General features: G+C 40.2%; 1 protein-coding gene across 1 annotated transcript; it reads right to left on the reverse strand.

The window, feature by feature from the left end:
• Positions 1–2629: 2629 nt before the first annotated feature.
• Positions 2630–4854, reverse strand: LOC125868515 (uncharacterized). Its single transcript, XM_049549143.1, has 3 exons — positions 4659–4854; positions 4420–4574; positions 2630–2749 (listed from the first exon to the last, which is right to left on the reverse strand). The coding sequence occupies exons 1-3, from the start codon at positions 4852–4854 to the stop codon at positions 2630–2632; spliced, it is 471 nt and encodes a 156-aa protein (XP_049405100.1).
• Between the last annotated feature and the right edge of the window lie 12722 nt (positions 4855–17576).

Here is a 17576-nt window from a genome sequence, read left to right on the forward strand (position 1 = left end):
GTATCGTCTTTTCTTATTTTTTTGTCTCATAGTATTCTCTTTTCTGATTTATTACAGATAATTTCCAAGTTGGTTCATGCACATGGGGCTCTTATGCTGGTAGAATAACAACATTGTGCCCCCAGAACTGTTTCATCCTTTGGAGCTCGAAGCAGGTATTTTGTAAATACCTTTTGTTCTGCTAACTGGAATAATCTCAAATAACATGCATCGGATGTTAGTGTAATACCCCGACTTTTCAAAACATCTAAATTTACTCGTATCTTCGTGGAAAGACAAGGAGGGTGGGTAATAAATTAAGAATGATGTGGTATGTCATATTTTAAGTGTTCAAAGGTTGTATCTTAAGTTTTGATGTTAGCTAAGTGGAAAATAAAAGTAGGCGAAAGTTATCGTAAGTTCCTTTTTTAAGATTTCTCTGAAATTTGGGTCAAATGTCTTGGATGTTTTCTCCCATTATATAAAGAGTTAGAAAGCATATCACCCATTAAATCAAAGGCCTACGAAACTTGCAATGCACAAAACCACGTATCTAACCAACATCGGAGTAAAAAGTTAGGAGGATTTTACTACGGACTGCCGAGGTAGAATCTGGGTCGGATCTGGGTTGGGTAAAAAATGTGGTATGTCGGCTTACTCAACGGTTTATGCCATGAAAACATTTCTTTTCACTTCCAAACCAGTGAGAACTCTTAAGAGATGTTTCCTATAGAGTTCTTGCATGATGAATGTTAGTTTTTGATGATTTTTACCATTAAACGTTGCCCCCGTGCCTAGAAACGTGATATTTATACGTGAAAATCATTTTTCCCTTCTATTATCTGCGTTTGGAGATGTTTTTGAAGATATAAATTTATAGTTATTGGTGTCTCTTCAAGGTTTAAACTTGGTTAACTAAGGTAATCATCTCGGGACTCTTTTATAATTGAGTGGTTATAAACCCTCATTTTAGGGACTCATAATCTGTTAAGAACGACCCTAAGTTAGGAACGACTTGGAGATTAATCATATATATTTTTATAGATAAATTTCTCACCTTTAGCCTATTCAATTGTTTGTTGTTGCCCTTGGAGCTATTGTGGTTAGTTGTTGAGCTATGAACTGCCTATGTGGGCTATGATATTGTCTAATAAGACTATGTTATTTCCAAAGAGGTCTATGTGTTTCCCACAGGGCTATATTGATGCCAAATAGTGTTATGTGTTTCCTACGGGGTTATTTTTATGCTAATGAGGGCTATGTGTTGCCTATAGGGCTATGTTGATGCAAAAGAGGCCTATGTGCAGCCCACAGAGCTATGATATTGCCTAAGAGGGCTATGTGCTACCAACGGGGCTATATCATTTCCAAAAAGGGCTATGTGACTTCTTACAAAACAAGGGGCTACTGATAGGGGTATGTAGATTGATTTGGCACCTTCTGGAATTATGGGGCCCTAGGTAGGTGGTATGTTGTTTATACTTGCCGAGCTTATGGGGGCTTGGTCAGGTTGATGTTTGATCATTTTTATATTTTTAGATTCAGTAGAGGGTTAGCATGCTTATCTAAAATTTTGATTTCCTTACGTGCTTGCTTTTGGTATATTATGATACTTGCTCACTTAGTCTATAGCCTTTCATACTCTGTATATTATTTTGTACTGACACCCCATTGCCTTGAGGGTGCTTCATTCATGCATGCAGGTCCCGACAGATGACCCACTAGACCTCCTCGCAGCAGGATTGACTTTTATCCGATTGGCTTGCCCCTTTCCTCTGGAGCTACCAGAGTTGGGATGTTTGTTACCTTTTGTTGTATATATATTTATGGGTAGGCTGGGGCTCTGTCCCGCCAATATTTACTACTCTTAGAGGCTTGCAGACTAGTGTGTGGAGTGTATAGCTAAGTTATGGCCATACTTGCCTAGTTTGTTGATTTGCTAAAGCTTGTGAGATGTTTGATGTATTGTCTCGATATATACGTGCTTTCAGTTTTGGTATAGATATCATGGTGACCTCGACGGCCCAATTAGGACTTTTGTACTAATTGGCTATTTATTTATATGATCTCCTGGGAGTAGCTGTTTCTTTTATAGATCAGTTGACAGAGGCCTTGCCAGTCGAAGGCTTAGTTTTAAGTCGAGATATACTTGTTTGTTTTCTTGATTGCGTATGGCTACCATGCACTAGTAGCAAATGGTTCAGCAGGGTCATCTCGGGCTTGAGTTTTGGCATTAGGAGCGAGTTGCGGCCCTCGAGTTTGGGGCATGACAAATTTGGTATCAGAGGAACGTATTCGGTATTGATTGAAATCGAGACTCAATTTTTTGGAAAAGAATAACCACATTCAGGAGCATATAGCGGGTGACGAAAATGTGCGAAAAATTCAAAAAAAATCAGAAGGGTCAAAGTCACTTTGCAATTAAAAACAAAAGGAGCTCATAAGCTCAATCATCCACAAAAAGCAATATTTAACACAATAATAGCTCAAAGACCAAATACATAAGAGAAAATACGAGTCACAAATAGTACACAAAAGGTGGGCTTCTCCCCACCACAAATAAAAGCAATTTGTCCTCAAATGCAAATAACAGAATATCCAGAATTTAGAATAAAGAAAGACAGAGAGGGAGGTAACGAAGGGATCCTGGCTAAGCAGTCTCTCCATCTGTATGGGCATCAGTGCTTGGGGTCATGCTCAAGGTTTGGGCATCAAGAACTGGGGCAATTTCTGATGCATCGGCCCTATTAGGTCCATTAGGAGTGACTTCCTGCTAATTTGTCAAATGGGCATGTACAGCGGCATATAACTCCCGAGCCCATGAAGGTACTTTATGGTTTCTTGGAATTTATGAAATAGGTATCCGACCAGAAGATGCATAGACTTTCCTGACTCCCTTGCCCTTTTCCTTATCTTTCTTCCCACCAGACGTGGGCGGTGTAGTAGCCTAGCCTTTGGATGTAGCGGCCTCCTCATTCATCGTCTTCCTTTCAGTCTTCTCTTGGGCTGGTACAATTCTCTCGACATCTTTTGGTTTCTCCATATCTATAAATCCTCAAGAAGAATCTAAGAGATTGGCTTGGAAGGTCTGGTGAGCCAGCCAAAAGTTGAAATGCATGCAAAATCAAAAGGGGCAGCAAAAGGGTGATCAAGAATACTTTCGGCAAGTCGCCGAGTACTTTTGGCGACCTCAGACTTCTCGCCGTAAGTAGCATTAAACATCAAATTCGACAGGAAATGAAAGTGAGATGAGAGCATTTGGCGAACCGCCGAGTAGTTTGGCGGGCTAGACCTAGCTCACCAAACTGTCTAACGCGCCTATTCTCAACTCAATTTCTCGAATTCAACCCCCTAACCCCCAAAAACTAAGTCGGCACATACACTAGTGAGATTTAACTTAGATCCATAACATCCAAACACAATCCCACAAAATATACTTCTGCTAAAAGTACAAATAGACGGGGTCTCAACACTTATAAACAATTGAGCCACATTTAGATATAATACAGGCATGCACAGGAACAAGATACCAAAATTTTAAATGAGAACAAATTCTATAAAATAATTTTGAGTGTCAGGCAACCAACCTTTTATGTTGACAACGGTATGACTGAAATGCAAAGCAGCAAAGAAATCCAACTCCGAGCACAAATCAACCAACCAAAATACTAGTAAAAGTGTAGAGATATTGAAAATAGAGTGCAGGTGTGAGTTTGGACAGATAACTTAGTGAATGATGTTCAAAGTTTTAAACCTTTGGCTTGCAAAAACCATGTAGTTTTTTCCCACTCGGCGACATTAGTCTAGCTCGCCTACTCACTCGGTGGAATGCCGATTGTTTAGCTTTTCCGCCAAAATTTACAGGACCTCTGGTTTAAGTTGGGGGACCAAACGGTGGTCCCTGTCTGGATCGCCGACACGGTCGGCGGTTCGCCAATAATTTCCTGTGATCACCGAGTTTTACAGACTCTAATGCAATATGGTATTGAGTCTAATGGCGGTCTAGTTTTGAGTCACCGAACCGTTTGGCAATTCGCTGATTGGACCTATTGCTCGCCGATCTGCACTGTTTGTTCACTCTCCACACTTCCACCTACACAATCAACACACCATTATTTTATCTAGAAATAATAAAGCTATTAAAGGGGTTTTGGGTTGCCTCCCAAACAGAGCCTTAGTTAACGTCATGGCACGACGCAGCAGTGCCTTCAGGTGTCTTCCAAATACATTCACTTCAACCAAAGAAATCTCTTGACAATCCCCGAAATATAATTTCAAACGTTGACCGTTCACTTTAAATGGAGGTCCTTCCTAATCTTCAACTTCTATGGTACCATTGGTGAACACTCACGTTACTCTAAAAGGTCCAGACCATTTGGATTTGAGCTTTCTGGGAAAGAGTCTAAGTCGAGAGTTGTATAACAAAACCAAATCTCTTACCTTGAAGTCTCGCTTGAGTATCCGAGCATCATGCCATTTCTTCATCTTCTCTTTGTAGATGGCTGAACTTTCATACAATCTGAGTCTAAATTCATCCAGTTCATTCAACTGCTCCACCCTTTCCCTTGAAGTTTTGGACCAGTCCAAATTTAGAGCTTTCAATAACCACAATGTTTATTGTTCTAGCTCGACGAGAAAATGACAAGCCTTACCATAAACCAACTGATATGGAGACAAACCGATAGGTGTTTTGTAAGCGGTCAGATATGCCCATAGTGCATCATCAAGTTTCCTGGACCAGTCAGTTCTGTTGGCATTTACTATCTTCACTAGGATGCTTTTGATTTTCCGATTTGACACTTCGACTTGGCCACTTGTTTGAGGATGATATGGGGTTGCTACTTTGTATTTCACCCCATATTTACTCAGCGCCATTGAAAACCACCTATTGCAAAAGTGGGACCCCCCATCACTAATGATCGCCCTAGGAGTGCCAAATCTTACGAAGATGTAGCGTTTCAAAAATTGGTCAACACTTTTTCCTTCGTTGTTTGGGAGTACGATGGCTTCCATCCATTTGGAGACATAATCCACAGCCACCAAGATGTATTTATTTCTAAATGAGCTCACGAATGGGCCCATGAAATCGATTCCCCACACATCGAATAGCTCAACTTCCAAAATAGGAGTGAGAGGCAACTCGTGCCCATCTAGATACTCCGCCTTACTGCTGACATTGAACGCACTTTTTCGCAAATTCATGTGCATCCATGTATAGGGACTGCCAGTAATAACCACTTTGGAGAACTTTAGCGGCAGTGCGAATACCACTATGGTGACCTCCCACTGGAGATGCATGGCAAGCATGGAGAATCTCTATCGCTTCTTCTTCTGGAACACACTTCCTAATAACATGGTCAGCACATTCTCGAAACAAGTATGGTTCATCCCAAAAGTACTTTTTAACGTCGAACATGAATCTCTTTTGTTGGTAAAACGTCAACTCATCCGGCATCAATCCACTCACAATGTATTTTGCAAAATCTGCATACCACGGTGCAGGTTTGAGAGATATAGAAAACACTTTTTCGTCGGGGAATGAGTCGTCTATGTCGACCTCACGCTCGGCATTTTCCTTTCCTTCCAACTTCAAAAAGTGGTCGGCCACTTGATTTTCGCAGCCTTTTCGATCTTTAACCTCAAAATTGAACTCTTGTATTAGTAACACCCATCTTATCAATCTTGGTTTTGCATCTTTCTTCGCCATCAAGTAGCGGAGTGCAACATGATCAGTGTGTACAATTACTTTGGTGCCTAGCAAGAATGCCCGGAACTTTTCAAATGCATAGACCACTGCGAGCAACTCTTGTTCAATGATTGTAAATTTTGCTGGGCACTATTCAGAGTTTTGCTTGCATAATAAATTGGGTGAAATAGCTTGTTGCGCTTTTGCCCTAACACTACTCCCAATTCCAGACCACTAGCATCAGACATTACTTCGAAAGATTCTGACCAATCAGGACTGACAATAATTGGGGTGGATACTAGTTTTTCTTTCAAGCACTTAAATGCGGCCATACAAGCATCATCAAAATAGAACTTCACTTCCTTCCTTAGAAGTTTGCATAGTGTATGTGCAATCTTAGAGAAGTCTTTATTGAACCTTCGGTAGAAACCTGCATGCCCCAAGAAGCTGTGAACACCCTTCACTGAAATTAGCGGGGGTAATTTATCAATCACCTCAATTTTTGTCTTGTCAACTTCCATCCCCTTTTGCGATACCTTGTGCCCAAGAACGATACCTTCCTTCACCATAAAGTGACATTTTTCCCAATTGAGAATCAGATTCGTATCCACGCATCTTTGGAGCACCTGTCCTAAGTGTGTCAAGCATTCCTCGAACTTGTCCCTTATGACTGAGAAGTCGTCCATAAATACCTCCATAGAATCTTTGACCATATCCGCAAAAATAGACAACATGCAACGCTGGAATGTTGTTGGTGCATTACATAGTCCGAATGACATTCTTTTGAATGCAAATGTTCCATAAGGGAAAGTGAAAGTGGTTTTTTCTTACTCTTCCGATGCAATAGAGATTTGATTGTAACCGAAGTACCCATCCAAAAAATAATACCAGCCTCTTTCTGATAAACGGTCAAGCATCTGGTCCATAAAAAGGCATTGGAAAATGGTCTTTCTCGGTCCATGAGTTAAGCTTTCGATAGTCCATGCATACTCTCCACCCAGTCACTGGTCTTGTCGGCACAAGTTTTTCTTTTGCATTAGGGACTACAGTTATACCTCCTTTTTTCGATACATATTGCACCGGACTCACTCACTTACTATCTGCAATAGGGTAGATCAGTCCCACATCTAGCCACTTTATGATCTCCTTTTTCACCACCTCTTGCATTGGATGGTTCAATCTCCGTTGATGCTCCACACTGGTTTACATTCACTGTCGATCCTAATCTTGTGAGTACAGATGCCAAGAGGAATTCCTATTAAATCGGCAATTGTCCATCCAATAGCTTTTATACAATACTTCAATGAGCAATTTCACCTGCCTTTCAAGCAAATCGGCTGCGATAATCACTACTAACATATTATTGGATCCTAAGAAGGCATATTTGAGATGAGAGGGTAGGCTTTTAACTCCAGATTCGGTGATTCTTCTGTTGATGGCTTTGCAGGAGGACTTTCTCTATTTTTCAGGTCAATATCCGACTTGATTGGATTCCTTGAATATACTCCTAACCCTGATAAGCCAGCTACCACTTTCTCATAGCCTTGAACTTCGGATTCATCATAATTGGCAAGTACAAATTCAAGGGGTTAATTCTTGCGCATTAATTGGCTCACCCTTGCCACCGCCTTATCTATAACATCCTCAGTAGACACCACATAGATATTACTTGGTTGCTTCATGGATTTACAGATATTGAAGGTCACCTCATCATCATTCACACAGAACTTCAATTTCCCACTTTCGACATCCACCAATGCTCTCCCGGTAGCTAAGAATGGCCTTCCCAATATAATGGGAATATCAGCATCACTCTCACAATCTAGAATCACAAAATCAGCTGGAAAAATAAACCAATCCACTTTTACCAATATGTCATAGAGTATCCCCACTGGGTGTTTGATTGATCGATCAGCCATAAGGAGTCTCATTGTGGTTGCCTTTGGTTCACCCAAACCAAGTTGCTTTTTTATTGCATAGGGTATCAAATTAATGCTTGCTCCTAAATCGCACCAAGCTTTAGCAAATTTGAGCATGGCAATTGTGCACGAAATTGTGAATGCCCCTAGATCTTCTCTCTTAGTGATTGACTCATTTGTCATAATTGCGCTGCAACTATGGGGCACCTCAATCGTTTCATACTCCAAGCTCCTTTTTCTTTGTAACCAGCTCTTTCATGAATTTGGTGTATCCCGGCATTTCCATTAATGCTTCCACCAGAGGCAGGTTAATTGATAAGGTCTTGAATACTGACAAAAAAAATTTGATCTTCTCATCTTCATTCTTCCTTTCCAAACGTTGAGGAAATGGTGGAGGTATTTTGGGTAAAGGGTGCCTGACTTTTGGAACTTGAACATGTTGATCTGCATCCTCTTGTGGTTCTTTGGCAAGGTTTTGTGGACTAGGCAATTCTTGTTCCTCTATACCCTAGCTCTCTTCCCGCACTCGAGGATCCTCATTCTCCATCACATTCCCTTTTGCCATCTTTTCACTACGGGTAACTACAGTCGGCTCTTTCATTATCTTTCATCAGTGTCTTAAATATTAATTGAGCTGATAATAGATTGAATTGACTTTCTAGTGTTTTGCTGGCATCAGCATGAGAATTCACTTTACTGTTTAATGATGAAAAGTCATCTCTCATCCCTTTTAGCAAATCATCAGAGCCCTCAACTTTATCAAGTATGCCTGACAATAGATCATTTACTCAAGGACTACTTGCACTCCCTTTTGATTTCGGCCTTTCACTCAATTGAGTATGGTCTTCCTCATGGTCATCTTGCTCAGCCCAATCGTGGCAGTATCTCCTTGGTTCTTCACCCCTATAATGGTTCCAACCTTGATTTCTACCTCGTTGTTGATAACGTGGGTGGAAACCCTCCTCATATCTTATGGAGTTCCAACCTTGATTCTCCCCCGATCTTAAGTAACCGAATGAAGAATCCCCCTCAACTCTTTTGGAGTTCCAACCTTGATCTCCCTCGGTCTTAAGTAACGAGAAGAAGAACCCTCCTCAACTCGAAATACTCCATAGGTCCTCTTCATGTGCTCTTGTATCACTTCCATTTGAGATAACATCTTTTTGATGTTTTCGTCACTCTCCCTTTCTTTATCAAGTTGTTCATGCGTTAATCTGAAGCACAGTGGGAAAACATGGTAGTGTACCATGCTTGATTTACTCTAGTCATGCCATCTAGGAGGACTGAGGCTACTTCAAACGTTTGTAACATTATTCGTCCTTGCACCAGCTGATCAACTATCCCTTTATTAACTGAATCCAGACTATGGTAAAAGTATTGGAGCAATAACTCACTTGGCAGTCCATGTGTTGGATATTTTCGCAAAAATCTCTTAAATCGAGTCCATGATTCTAGAATTGGTTCGCCCTCCTTTTGATTAAAATTTTGAATGTCGTCTCTTAGTTTCATCATCTTTGATGGAGGGAAGAATCTTTCATGAAAAGCCATAACCAGTTCCTCCCATGACTTGATGAAGTTTTTTGGAAGCTCGACCAACCACTTAGTGGCTCCCCCGGTTAATGATAATGGAAATAAGCGAAGCCATATGAACCCTTTCGATAGATTCTTCAATTATAGAGGGATGCACACTTCTATGAAGCTTCGTATATGTTCGTACGAATCTTCATTCTCTAACCCTCCATATAAACCTCTTGAATGTATGAGATGGAGTTGTGCTAGTAACTTCAAATGTTGCACTTCCGCCTGCTTGTGGCATGCAAATTCCACCCATCTCACTCACTTGGACAGGGTTGTACACACTATTAATATCATCAATATCATCTTGATGAAAAACATAACCCGCTGGATGGCGTGCTTGGCAACTATTTTCGCCGTTCACACTCAAATGTCTGTTGAAACACTCAAAACAAAATTGAAGATTAGGTAAGTAAACCACAACTAAGAAGAACAAAAATTCTACTAATCTAAAAATTCTCAACTAACACCATTCCCCGACAGCGGAGCCATTTTGATGCTTATTGTGATCAACGACACAACTTCTGACGCAAGTGTCTACGATCGATGATAATATAGTAACCCAACCAAGGGTTGAGGTCGTATCCTAAGGGAGTGATTTTGAGAATTAGTAGCAAACTAGAATTTAGTTATAACTAGTCATAGCTAAAGACATTAACAATTAAAAACATAATAAATTAAAGGAGGTGACACAAAAGTGTCAATATCGATTTGGGGGTTTTGTCACAAGTATAGTAAAAACACTAAAAATAATAAAGAAATCATTGAATGAGAGGGGAATTCTTGGGATGTGATTGGAACATGGGATAAACAGATTGTTTGGTACATTCTTTTGATAGAAAACTTATAGAGTAATTTTGACTAGGCAAAGCTTTAAATGGAAATAAGCTCGTTCTTGAGCAACTTACACCGTTTCAAATGGGTTCCTCTCGAACACCCACTTGCCGCATGAAGACCAGCCTACGCCTTACCCTACTCACTCTCTCGAGCTGAGTGTTAGGATATGGGACTAGGGTTCACTCTCTCGAGCTGAACCTCATGTCGACCCACTCCTTAGCCCATCAATTTAGTAGGCTTAGTTTCCCGACTTCTCTCTCGAGCAAGCTGAAAACATATGAGTGAACTTGTATTTGCAACTACAAATCCATTATATTCATCCACAACTACTAAACAAAATCAAAATTAAACTACATTTAAACTATCAGCAAGCAAAACCCAACAACTAATCTTACCCATATTCACAAAATCACACCCAAGAATTGGGGTTTTTAGCCACACATCAAAAGATAAAAATTTATACCTAAATGATGTTGCATTCAAATGGGTATGAAGATTTAAGTCTCAATTTAGGTCATGAATGAAGAATCCAAGAGACCCACTCCCATATTGAAAGAGATGAAACCCTTTTCTTCTTCTTCTTACCCTCTCAAACTTGAGAGTAAAAAATTGTATCTGATAGTAGTAATTGACATTCGATGATAGTAATTTATTTTATATCTAAAATAAAAGCTACAACTAGTATTTATGGTTTTCAGAAAATAGTATTGCAGCGGATCACTCGGCGAAGTTAGTCGAAATCACCGATCAAGTCGGTGATTCGCCCTTTGGTGCAGTTGGCCTTCCGTTCTTGCCTAGAACATCTTCGCTTCTTGGACCATTGGGCGATATAGTACTGCTTCACGGAATTGTTCAGCGACACGCCGACTGCTCCTCTTCACCACCGATTTGATCATTTTCTTCAGGGCTCAGCACATTAGAACAAAAGCCGAGGTAAGACCCTTCGGCCACTCGCCAAGTGGACTCAGCGATACTCAACCCTTCATTTCTTCATTATTTTTATCCTTTTTGTTCCTTTTTCCGAAATAGTGTCCAAGCTCTCCTTAAATCTTCAAATAGCTGAAACTTAAGAGTTTTCATCAGATATTGAGATAAAAGAAGCATTTGAGGACACTAATTCTATTAAAATATGGCCCTAAATGAGTCTGATTTGTAGACTCATCATAGGCCACCTAGACCCACACTACAACAGTTTCAGGGTAATAGATTTGATCGTCAGGGACAGCCAGGTCCAGGTGAGGGTTCACGAGCATTAGGTTCTTAGTAGTAGAGGGGTTCAGGCCAGGCTAGGACAGCCTCACCGCATTGTGCTACTTGCGGTAGGATGCATTTTGAGAGGTGCAAACAGTGTTCCATAGGTTGTTATTCTTGTGAATAGGAGGGGCATGGGTGGAGAAACTACCTGAACATAGGTCAGGGTGGTATAGGTCAGTCGACTAGGTTCCTCCTCATCAGCACAATCTACAGGGTGTGGACCCCAAACTTCAGCAGGTAGAGGTAGAGGCGGAGGCGGAGAGGGAGCATCTAGTTATGGTAGTGGATAGAACTGTACATATTCACTAGCCGCCTGAAAGGACTCAGAGTCATCACTAGATGTTGTGATAGGTACATTAATCGTTTGCTCCCATTGTGTTTATGCTTTGATAGATCCTGGATCTACTTTGTATTATGTTACTCCATTTATTGTATCTATACCAGTAGCTGGTGAGTCTATTGTTGACAAAATAGTCTATCGAGGTTGCACGGTAGAAATTATCGACCGTCAAACCTTTGTAGATCTCGTAGAGTTAGAGATTGTCGATTTTGACATCATTATGGGTATGGACTGGTTAGCATCTTGATATGCTAATGTTGAGTGTTGGATAAATATTGTTAGATTCCACTTTCCAGGTGAGGCAGTTCGGGAATGGAAAAGCGATACAGCAAAGCCGAAAGGTAGGTTTATTTCCTATCTTAAAGCGAGGAGGATGATTAGTAGGGGTTGTATTTATCATCTTGTTCGCGTTCATGATATAGATGCAAAACCACTAACTCTTCAGTCTATTTCGGTAGTTAATAAATTTCTAGATGTATTTCCAGACGAGATCCCTGGTATCCCTCCAAAATGGGAAATTGATTTTGCTATCGATATGCTACCAGGTACACAACCCATATCTATCCCTCCTTATAGAATGACTCCTGTTGAGCTAAAGGAGTTAAAGGATCAGCTGAAAGACTTGCTGGATAAAGGCTCTATTAGGCCTAATGCTTCACCATAGGGTGCGCCAGTGTTATTCGTAAGGAGGAAAGATGGCTCACTAAGAATGTGTATCGATTACCGACAGTTGAATAAGGCGACTATAAAGAATAAGTATCCCCTTTCGAGGATCGATAACTTGTTTGATCAGTTACAAGTTGCTAAGTGCTTCTCAAAGATTTATTTAAGATCGGGGTACCACCAGATACGAGTCCGGGAGAAACACGTTCCAAAGACAGCTTTTAGAACCAGATATGGACACTTTGAGTTCTTGGTAATGTCTTTTGGATTAACTAATGCCCCAACAGTGTTCATGAACCTAATGAATAGTATATTTAGGCCGTATCTAGACTTGTTTGCAATTGTACTTATTGATGATATTTTGGTGTATTCACATTCAAAAATTGAGCATACAATCATCTGCGAGCAGTCCTTCAGGTTCTTCGAGACCGAGAACTTTATGCAAAGTTTTCTAAGTATGAGTTCTGGTTGGACTATGTAGCTTTCTTAGGCCATATTGTATCACATGCAGGCATTGTGGTTGATACACAAAAGATTGAGGCCGTAAAGACTTGACTCAGACCCATGACTCTGACTGAGGTTTGTAGTTTCTTAGGGTTAGTTAGATACTACAGAAGGTTTGTATAGGAGTTTTCACTTTCATCCCCATTAACGAAGCTAACTCAAAAATCAACTCAGTTCCAGTGGACTAAGTCTTGCAAGCATAGTTTCTAGCAGCTGAAGGACAGGTTGACATCAACACCAATTTTAGCATTGCCAGAGGGTTCAGAAGGCTATGCGGTGTATTCTGATGCTTCTGGTGTTGGTTTGGGTTGTGTTCTAATGCAACATGGTAGGTTATCACATATGCTTCAAGGCAGTTGAGAAAGCATGAGAAGAACTATCTGACCCACGATTTAGAGTTGGCTACAGTTATGCATGCATTAAAGATCTGGAGACATTATTTGTATGGCATTCATGTTGACATCTTCACAGATGATAAAAGCCTTCAATATATCTTTAGACAGAACGAGTTTAATTTGCGACAACGTCGATGGCTTGAGTTACTGAAAGACTATGACGTGGATATTTTATTTCATCTAGGAAAGGCGAATGTGGTAGCTGATTCCCTCAGTCGAACATCTATGGGTAGTTTATCTATTTCAGTGTTGTGAAGTGTGAGATAGTGCGAGAAATTCATTAGTTAGCTAGCTTGGGAGTCAGATTGTTAGAGGCAGAAGATAGTGGGGTAACAATTCAGGACACAGCCGTATAATCTCTAGTTATAGAAGTAAAATCACGGCAACAAGAGGATCCTAGCTTAGATTCAGCACAGAGCCAAGGCTCAGGATCAGCAGTCTTTAGTATTTGATATAGCAGGAGATGGAGTCCTTAGATATAGCAGTCGATTGTGTATTCCAAATGTTGCAGGGCTTCCACATCGGATTATGGAAGAGGCACATCATTCCCGTTATTCTATTCACCCTGGTTCGACAAAGATGTACATGATATTAAGGAGATTTATTGGTGGCATGGGATGAAAAAAGACGTTGTTGAGTTTGTGACACAGTGTCCTAACTGCCAACAGGTGAAGGTTGAGCACCAAAAGCCCGCTGGGCTAGTTTAGGAGATAGTCATTCCTTTGTAGAAGTGGGAAACAATTAATATGGATTTTATGGAATGACCGCTTACCTTTTATTGAGTTTGCACACAATAATACTTATCATTCCAGCAACGGGATGGCACCTTATGATATGAGAAAAAATGTAGGTCCCGCATCGGATGGTTCGAGGTAGGTGAGTCAGGGTTGATTGGACCTGACCCAGTACAGCAGACAATGGAGCAAGTTAAGCTCATTCAGGAGAGGTTGCTAACAGCTTAAAGCCGACAGAAGTCATACTCAGAAGTGCGACGAAGGGACATAGAGTTTTGTGTCGATGACTGGGTATTCTTAAAAGTCTCGTCTATGAAGGATGTTATGAGATTTGGCAAAAAAGGCAAGCTTAGTCCAAGATTCAGTGGGCCATACCGGATCCTTCGAAGGGTAGGACAGGTGGCTTATGATTTAGAATTGCCTTCAAGGCTAGAATCTATTCATCCAATTTTCCATGTATCGATGCTACGGAAGTCCATTGGAAACCCTTCTCAGGTTGTCCCAATTGAGGATGTTCATATCACAGAGGAGTTGTCCTACGAGGAAACTCCAATTGCCATATTAGATTGGCAGGTTCATAAATTGAGGACCAAAGAGGTGGCTTCGGTTAAAGTATTATGGAAAAACAAGAATAGAAAAGAGGTGACCTGGGAAGTTGATGATGGTCATGAGGTCCAAATATCCTCAATTCTTTGTTTCATACCCATGGTGATGACATATCAGTTTATATTAGTGTAGTAAGGTTAAATACCAATCTAATTTTTTTTATATTGTTGCTTATTATTATTGTTGTTGTCGTTGTATATTTTCTCGCACTGTTATTGTGGAGTTATAGTGCTTAGCTATTTATGTCATCCTGTGAGATGCCTAGGTTAGAATTTTTGTGTTTCATGTTCCTGGATAGTCACATTTACAAAGGATATTCTGCCTAAATTTTTTAAACTCCTAAGGACTTAACCGCGTAACTCATATTTTTTCATTCGAGGACGAATGTTTCAAAGGGAGGAAGCACTTTCAAAACGTCTAAATTTACTCGTATATTCGTGGAAAGACAAGGAGGGTAGGTAATAAATTAAGAATGATGTGTTATGTCATATTTTAAGTGTTCCAGGGTTGTATCTCAAGTTTTGAAGTTAGGTAAGTGGCAAAATAAAAGTTGGCGAAAGTTATCGTAAGTTCCTTTTAAAGATTTCTCTGAAATTTAGATCAAATGTCTTGGATGTTTTTTCCCGTTATGTAAAGAGTTAGAAGGCCTATCACCCATTAAATTAAAGGCCTGCGAGTCTAGTTTCCAACGCACAAAACCCCGTATCCAACTGACATCAGAGTAAAAATTTATGAGGGTTTTACTACGGACTGTCGGGGCAGAATCCGGGTTGGATCCGGGTTAGGTAAAAAATGTGGTATGTCAGCTTACACAACGTTTTAAGCCCTGAAACATTTCTTTTCACTTCCAAACCAGAGAGAAAGCTTAAGAGAGGTTTCCTATGGAGTTTTTGCATGATGAAGGTTAGTTTTTGATGATTTTTACCATTAAACATTACCCCCGTGCCTAGAAACCTGAACTTCTACACGTGACAATCGTTTTTCCCTTCTATTAGCTGTGTTTGGAGCTAGCTTTTGAAGATATAAATTTGTAGTTATTGGTGTTTTTTCAAGGTTTTAACTTGGTTAACTAAGATAATCATCTCAGGACTGTTTTATGATTGTTTTTATGAATTTCTACGGACATTTCGACAAGTTGGGGCAATATGGCAAATCTACCGATTTATGATTAATTATGAACTGTTTATAGGTGTGTCGCTGTGTATATATAGTGTTTGTGAAGCTTAGGACATAAGGAACAACTTTCGTGAAGGAACTACGGTCTTTCGAGCGTTCATTGGAAAGGTATGTTAAGGCTATTTCCTTCATTCGACATGTTTCCTTAGATGTAGTTAATGTTGGTGATCTTGTAGATGTAATTGTGAGTGGTTAGTTGATTGATTGGTTATAAACCCTCGTTTTAAGGACTCGTAATCTGTTAAGAACGACCCTCAGTTAGGAACGACTTGGAGATTAATCATATGTATTGTTTATAGCTAAATTGCTCGCCTTTAGCCTATTTAATTGTTTGTTGTTTCCCTTAGGGCTATTGTGGTTAGTTGTTGAGCTATGAACTGCCTATGAGGGCTATGATGTTGTCTAATAGGACTATGTTATTTCCAAAGAGGTCTATGTGTTTCCCACGGGCTATATTGATGCCAAAGAGTGTTATGTGTTGCCTATGGGGCTATTTTGATCCCAAAGAGGGCTATGTGTTGCCTACAGAGCTATGTTGATGCAAAAGAGGGTTATGTGCAGCCCACAGAGCTATGATGTTGCCTAAGAGGGCTATGTGTTGCCTACGGGGCTATATCGTTGCCAAAAAGGGCTATGTGACTTCTTACAAAACAAGGGGCTACCGATAGGGGTATGTAGATTGATTTGGCACATTCTGGGCATATGGGGGACTAGGTAGGTGGTATGTTGTTTGTACCTGCCAAACTCATGGGGGCTTGGTTATGTTGATGTTGGATCATTTTTGTATTTTTAGATTCAGTAGCGGGTTAGCATGTTTATCTAAAATTTTGATTTTCTTACGTTATTGCTTTTGGTATATTATAATACTTGCTCACTTAGTCTATAGCATTTCATACTATGTACATTATTTTGTACTGATGCCCCATTGCCTTGGGGGCGCTGCATTCATGCATGGAGGTCCCAACAGATAACCCACTAGACCTCCTCAGCAGCAGGATTGACTTCTATCTGATTGGCTTGCCCCTTTCCTCTTGAGCTGCCAGAGTTGGGAGGTTTGTTACCTTTTGTTGTATATATCTTTATGGGTAAGCTGGGTCCCTGTCTCGCCAATCTTTACTACTCTTAGAGGCTTGCAGACTAGTGTGTGGGGTGTGTAGCTACATTATGGCCATACTGGCCTAGTTTGTTAGTTTGTTGAAGCTTGTGAGATGTTTGATGTATTGTCTTGATATATACGTGTTTTCAGTTTTGGTATAGATATTATAGTGGCCTCGACGGCCCAATCAGGACTTTTGTACTAGTTGGCTATTTATTTATATGATGATCTCATGGGAGTAGCCGTTTCTTTTATAGATCAGTTGACAGGGGCCTTGCCGGCCGAGGGCTTAGTTTTAAACCGAGATATACTTGTTTGTATTCTTGATTGCGTATGGCTGCCATGCACTAGTAGCAAATGATTCAACAGGGTCAGCTCGGGCATAAGTTTTGGTATTAGGAGCCAGTTGCGCCCCTCGAGTTTGGGGTGTGACAGTTATCTTACTTGTCCATGGTTATGTGGATATTGTGATTCATTCAACTACTATGCATCATCATATACACCTCCAATGCACAAATTTGTGCAATATTTCGTGACATTAAAATTCTTTTCCTGAATGCACTGGCAGCCCTCATAATTGGCCATGAAGTTTAAGAATTCTTTTTGGTGTTGTTGATAAAGTTAAGTATAAGAAATTAGTTCATTGACAAGTCTATATCGGAAAATCTTTAGTTATTTATGTTTAGCATATTGAACGTAAATGATGTCTGATGCCTTGTTTCTCTTTGAACATCTCAAGTGTCCTTTTGATAATTTGCTTATAAACTTTCGTCCCATTTTCTGATGGTCTGCTCCTCAGTAGTATCTACACT

Source organism: Solanum stenotomum, chromosome 6 (assembly GCF_019186545.1).
Source record: "Solanum stenotomum isolate F172 chromosome 6, ASM1918654v1, whole genome shotgun sequence".
NCBI classification, from domain to species: Eukaryota; Viridiplantae; Streptophyta; class Magnoliopsida; order Solanales; family Solanaceae; genus Solanum; species Solanum stenotomum.

What these genes read in the sequence shown, in the direction of transcription:
- LOC125868515 (XM_049549143.1), bottom strand. Translation starts at nt 4,854, where the DNA reads ATGGCGCTGAGTAAATATGGGGTGAAATACAAAGTAGCAACCCCATAT. An exon ending in CGCTTACAAAACACCTATCG is followed by an intron (nt 4,575 to 4,658) that starts GTTTGTCTCCAT and finishes GGTTATTGAAAG; the next exon opens with CTCTAAATTTGGACTGGTCC. An exon ending in TACTCAAGCGAGACTTCAAG is followed by an intron (nt 2,750 to 4,419) that starts GTAAGAGATTTG and finishes ACAAATTAGCAG; the next exon opens with GAAGTCACTCCTAATGGACC.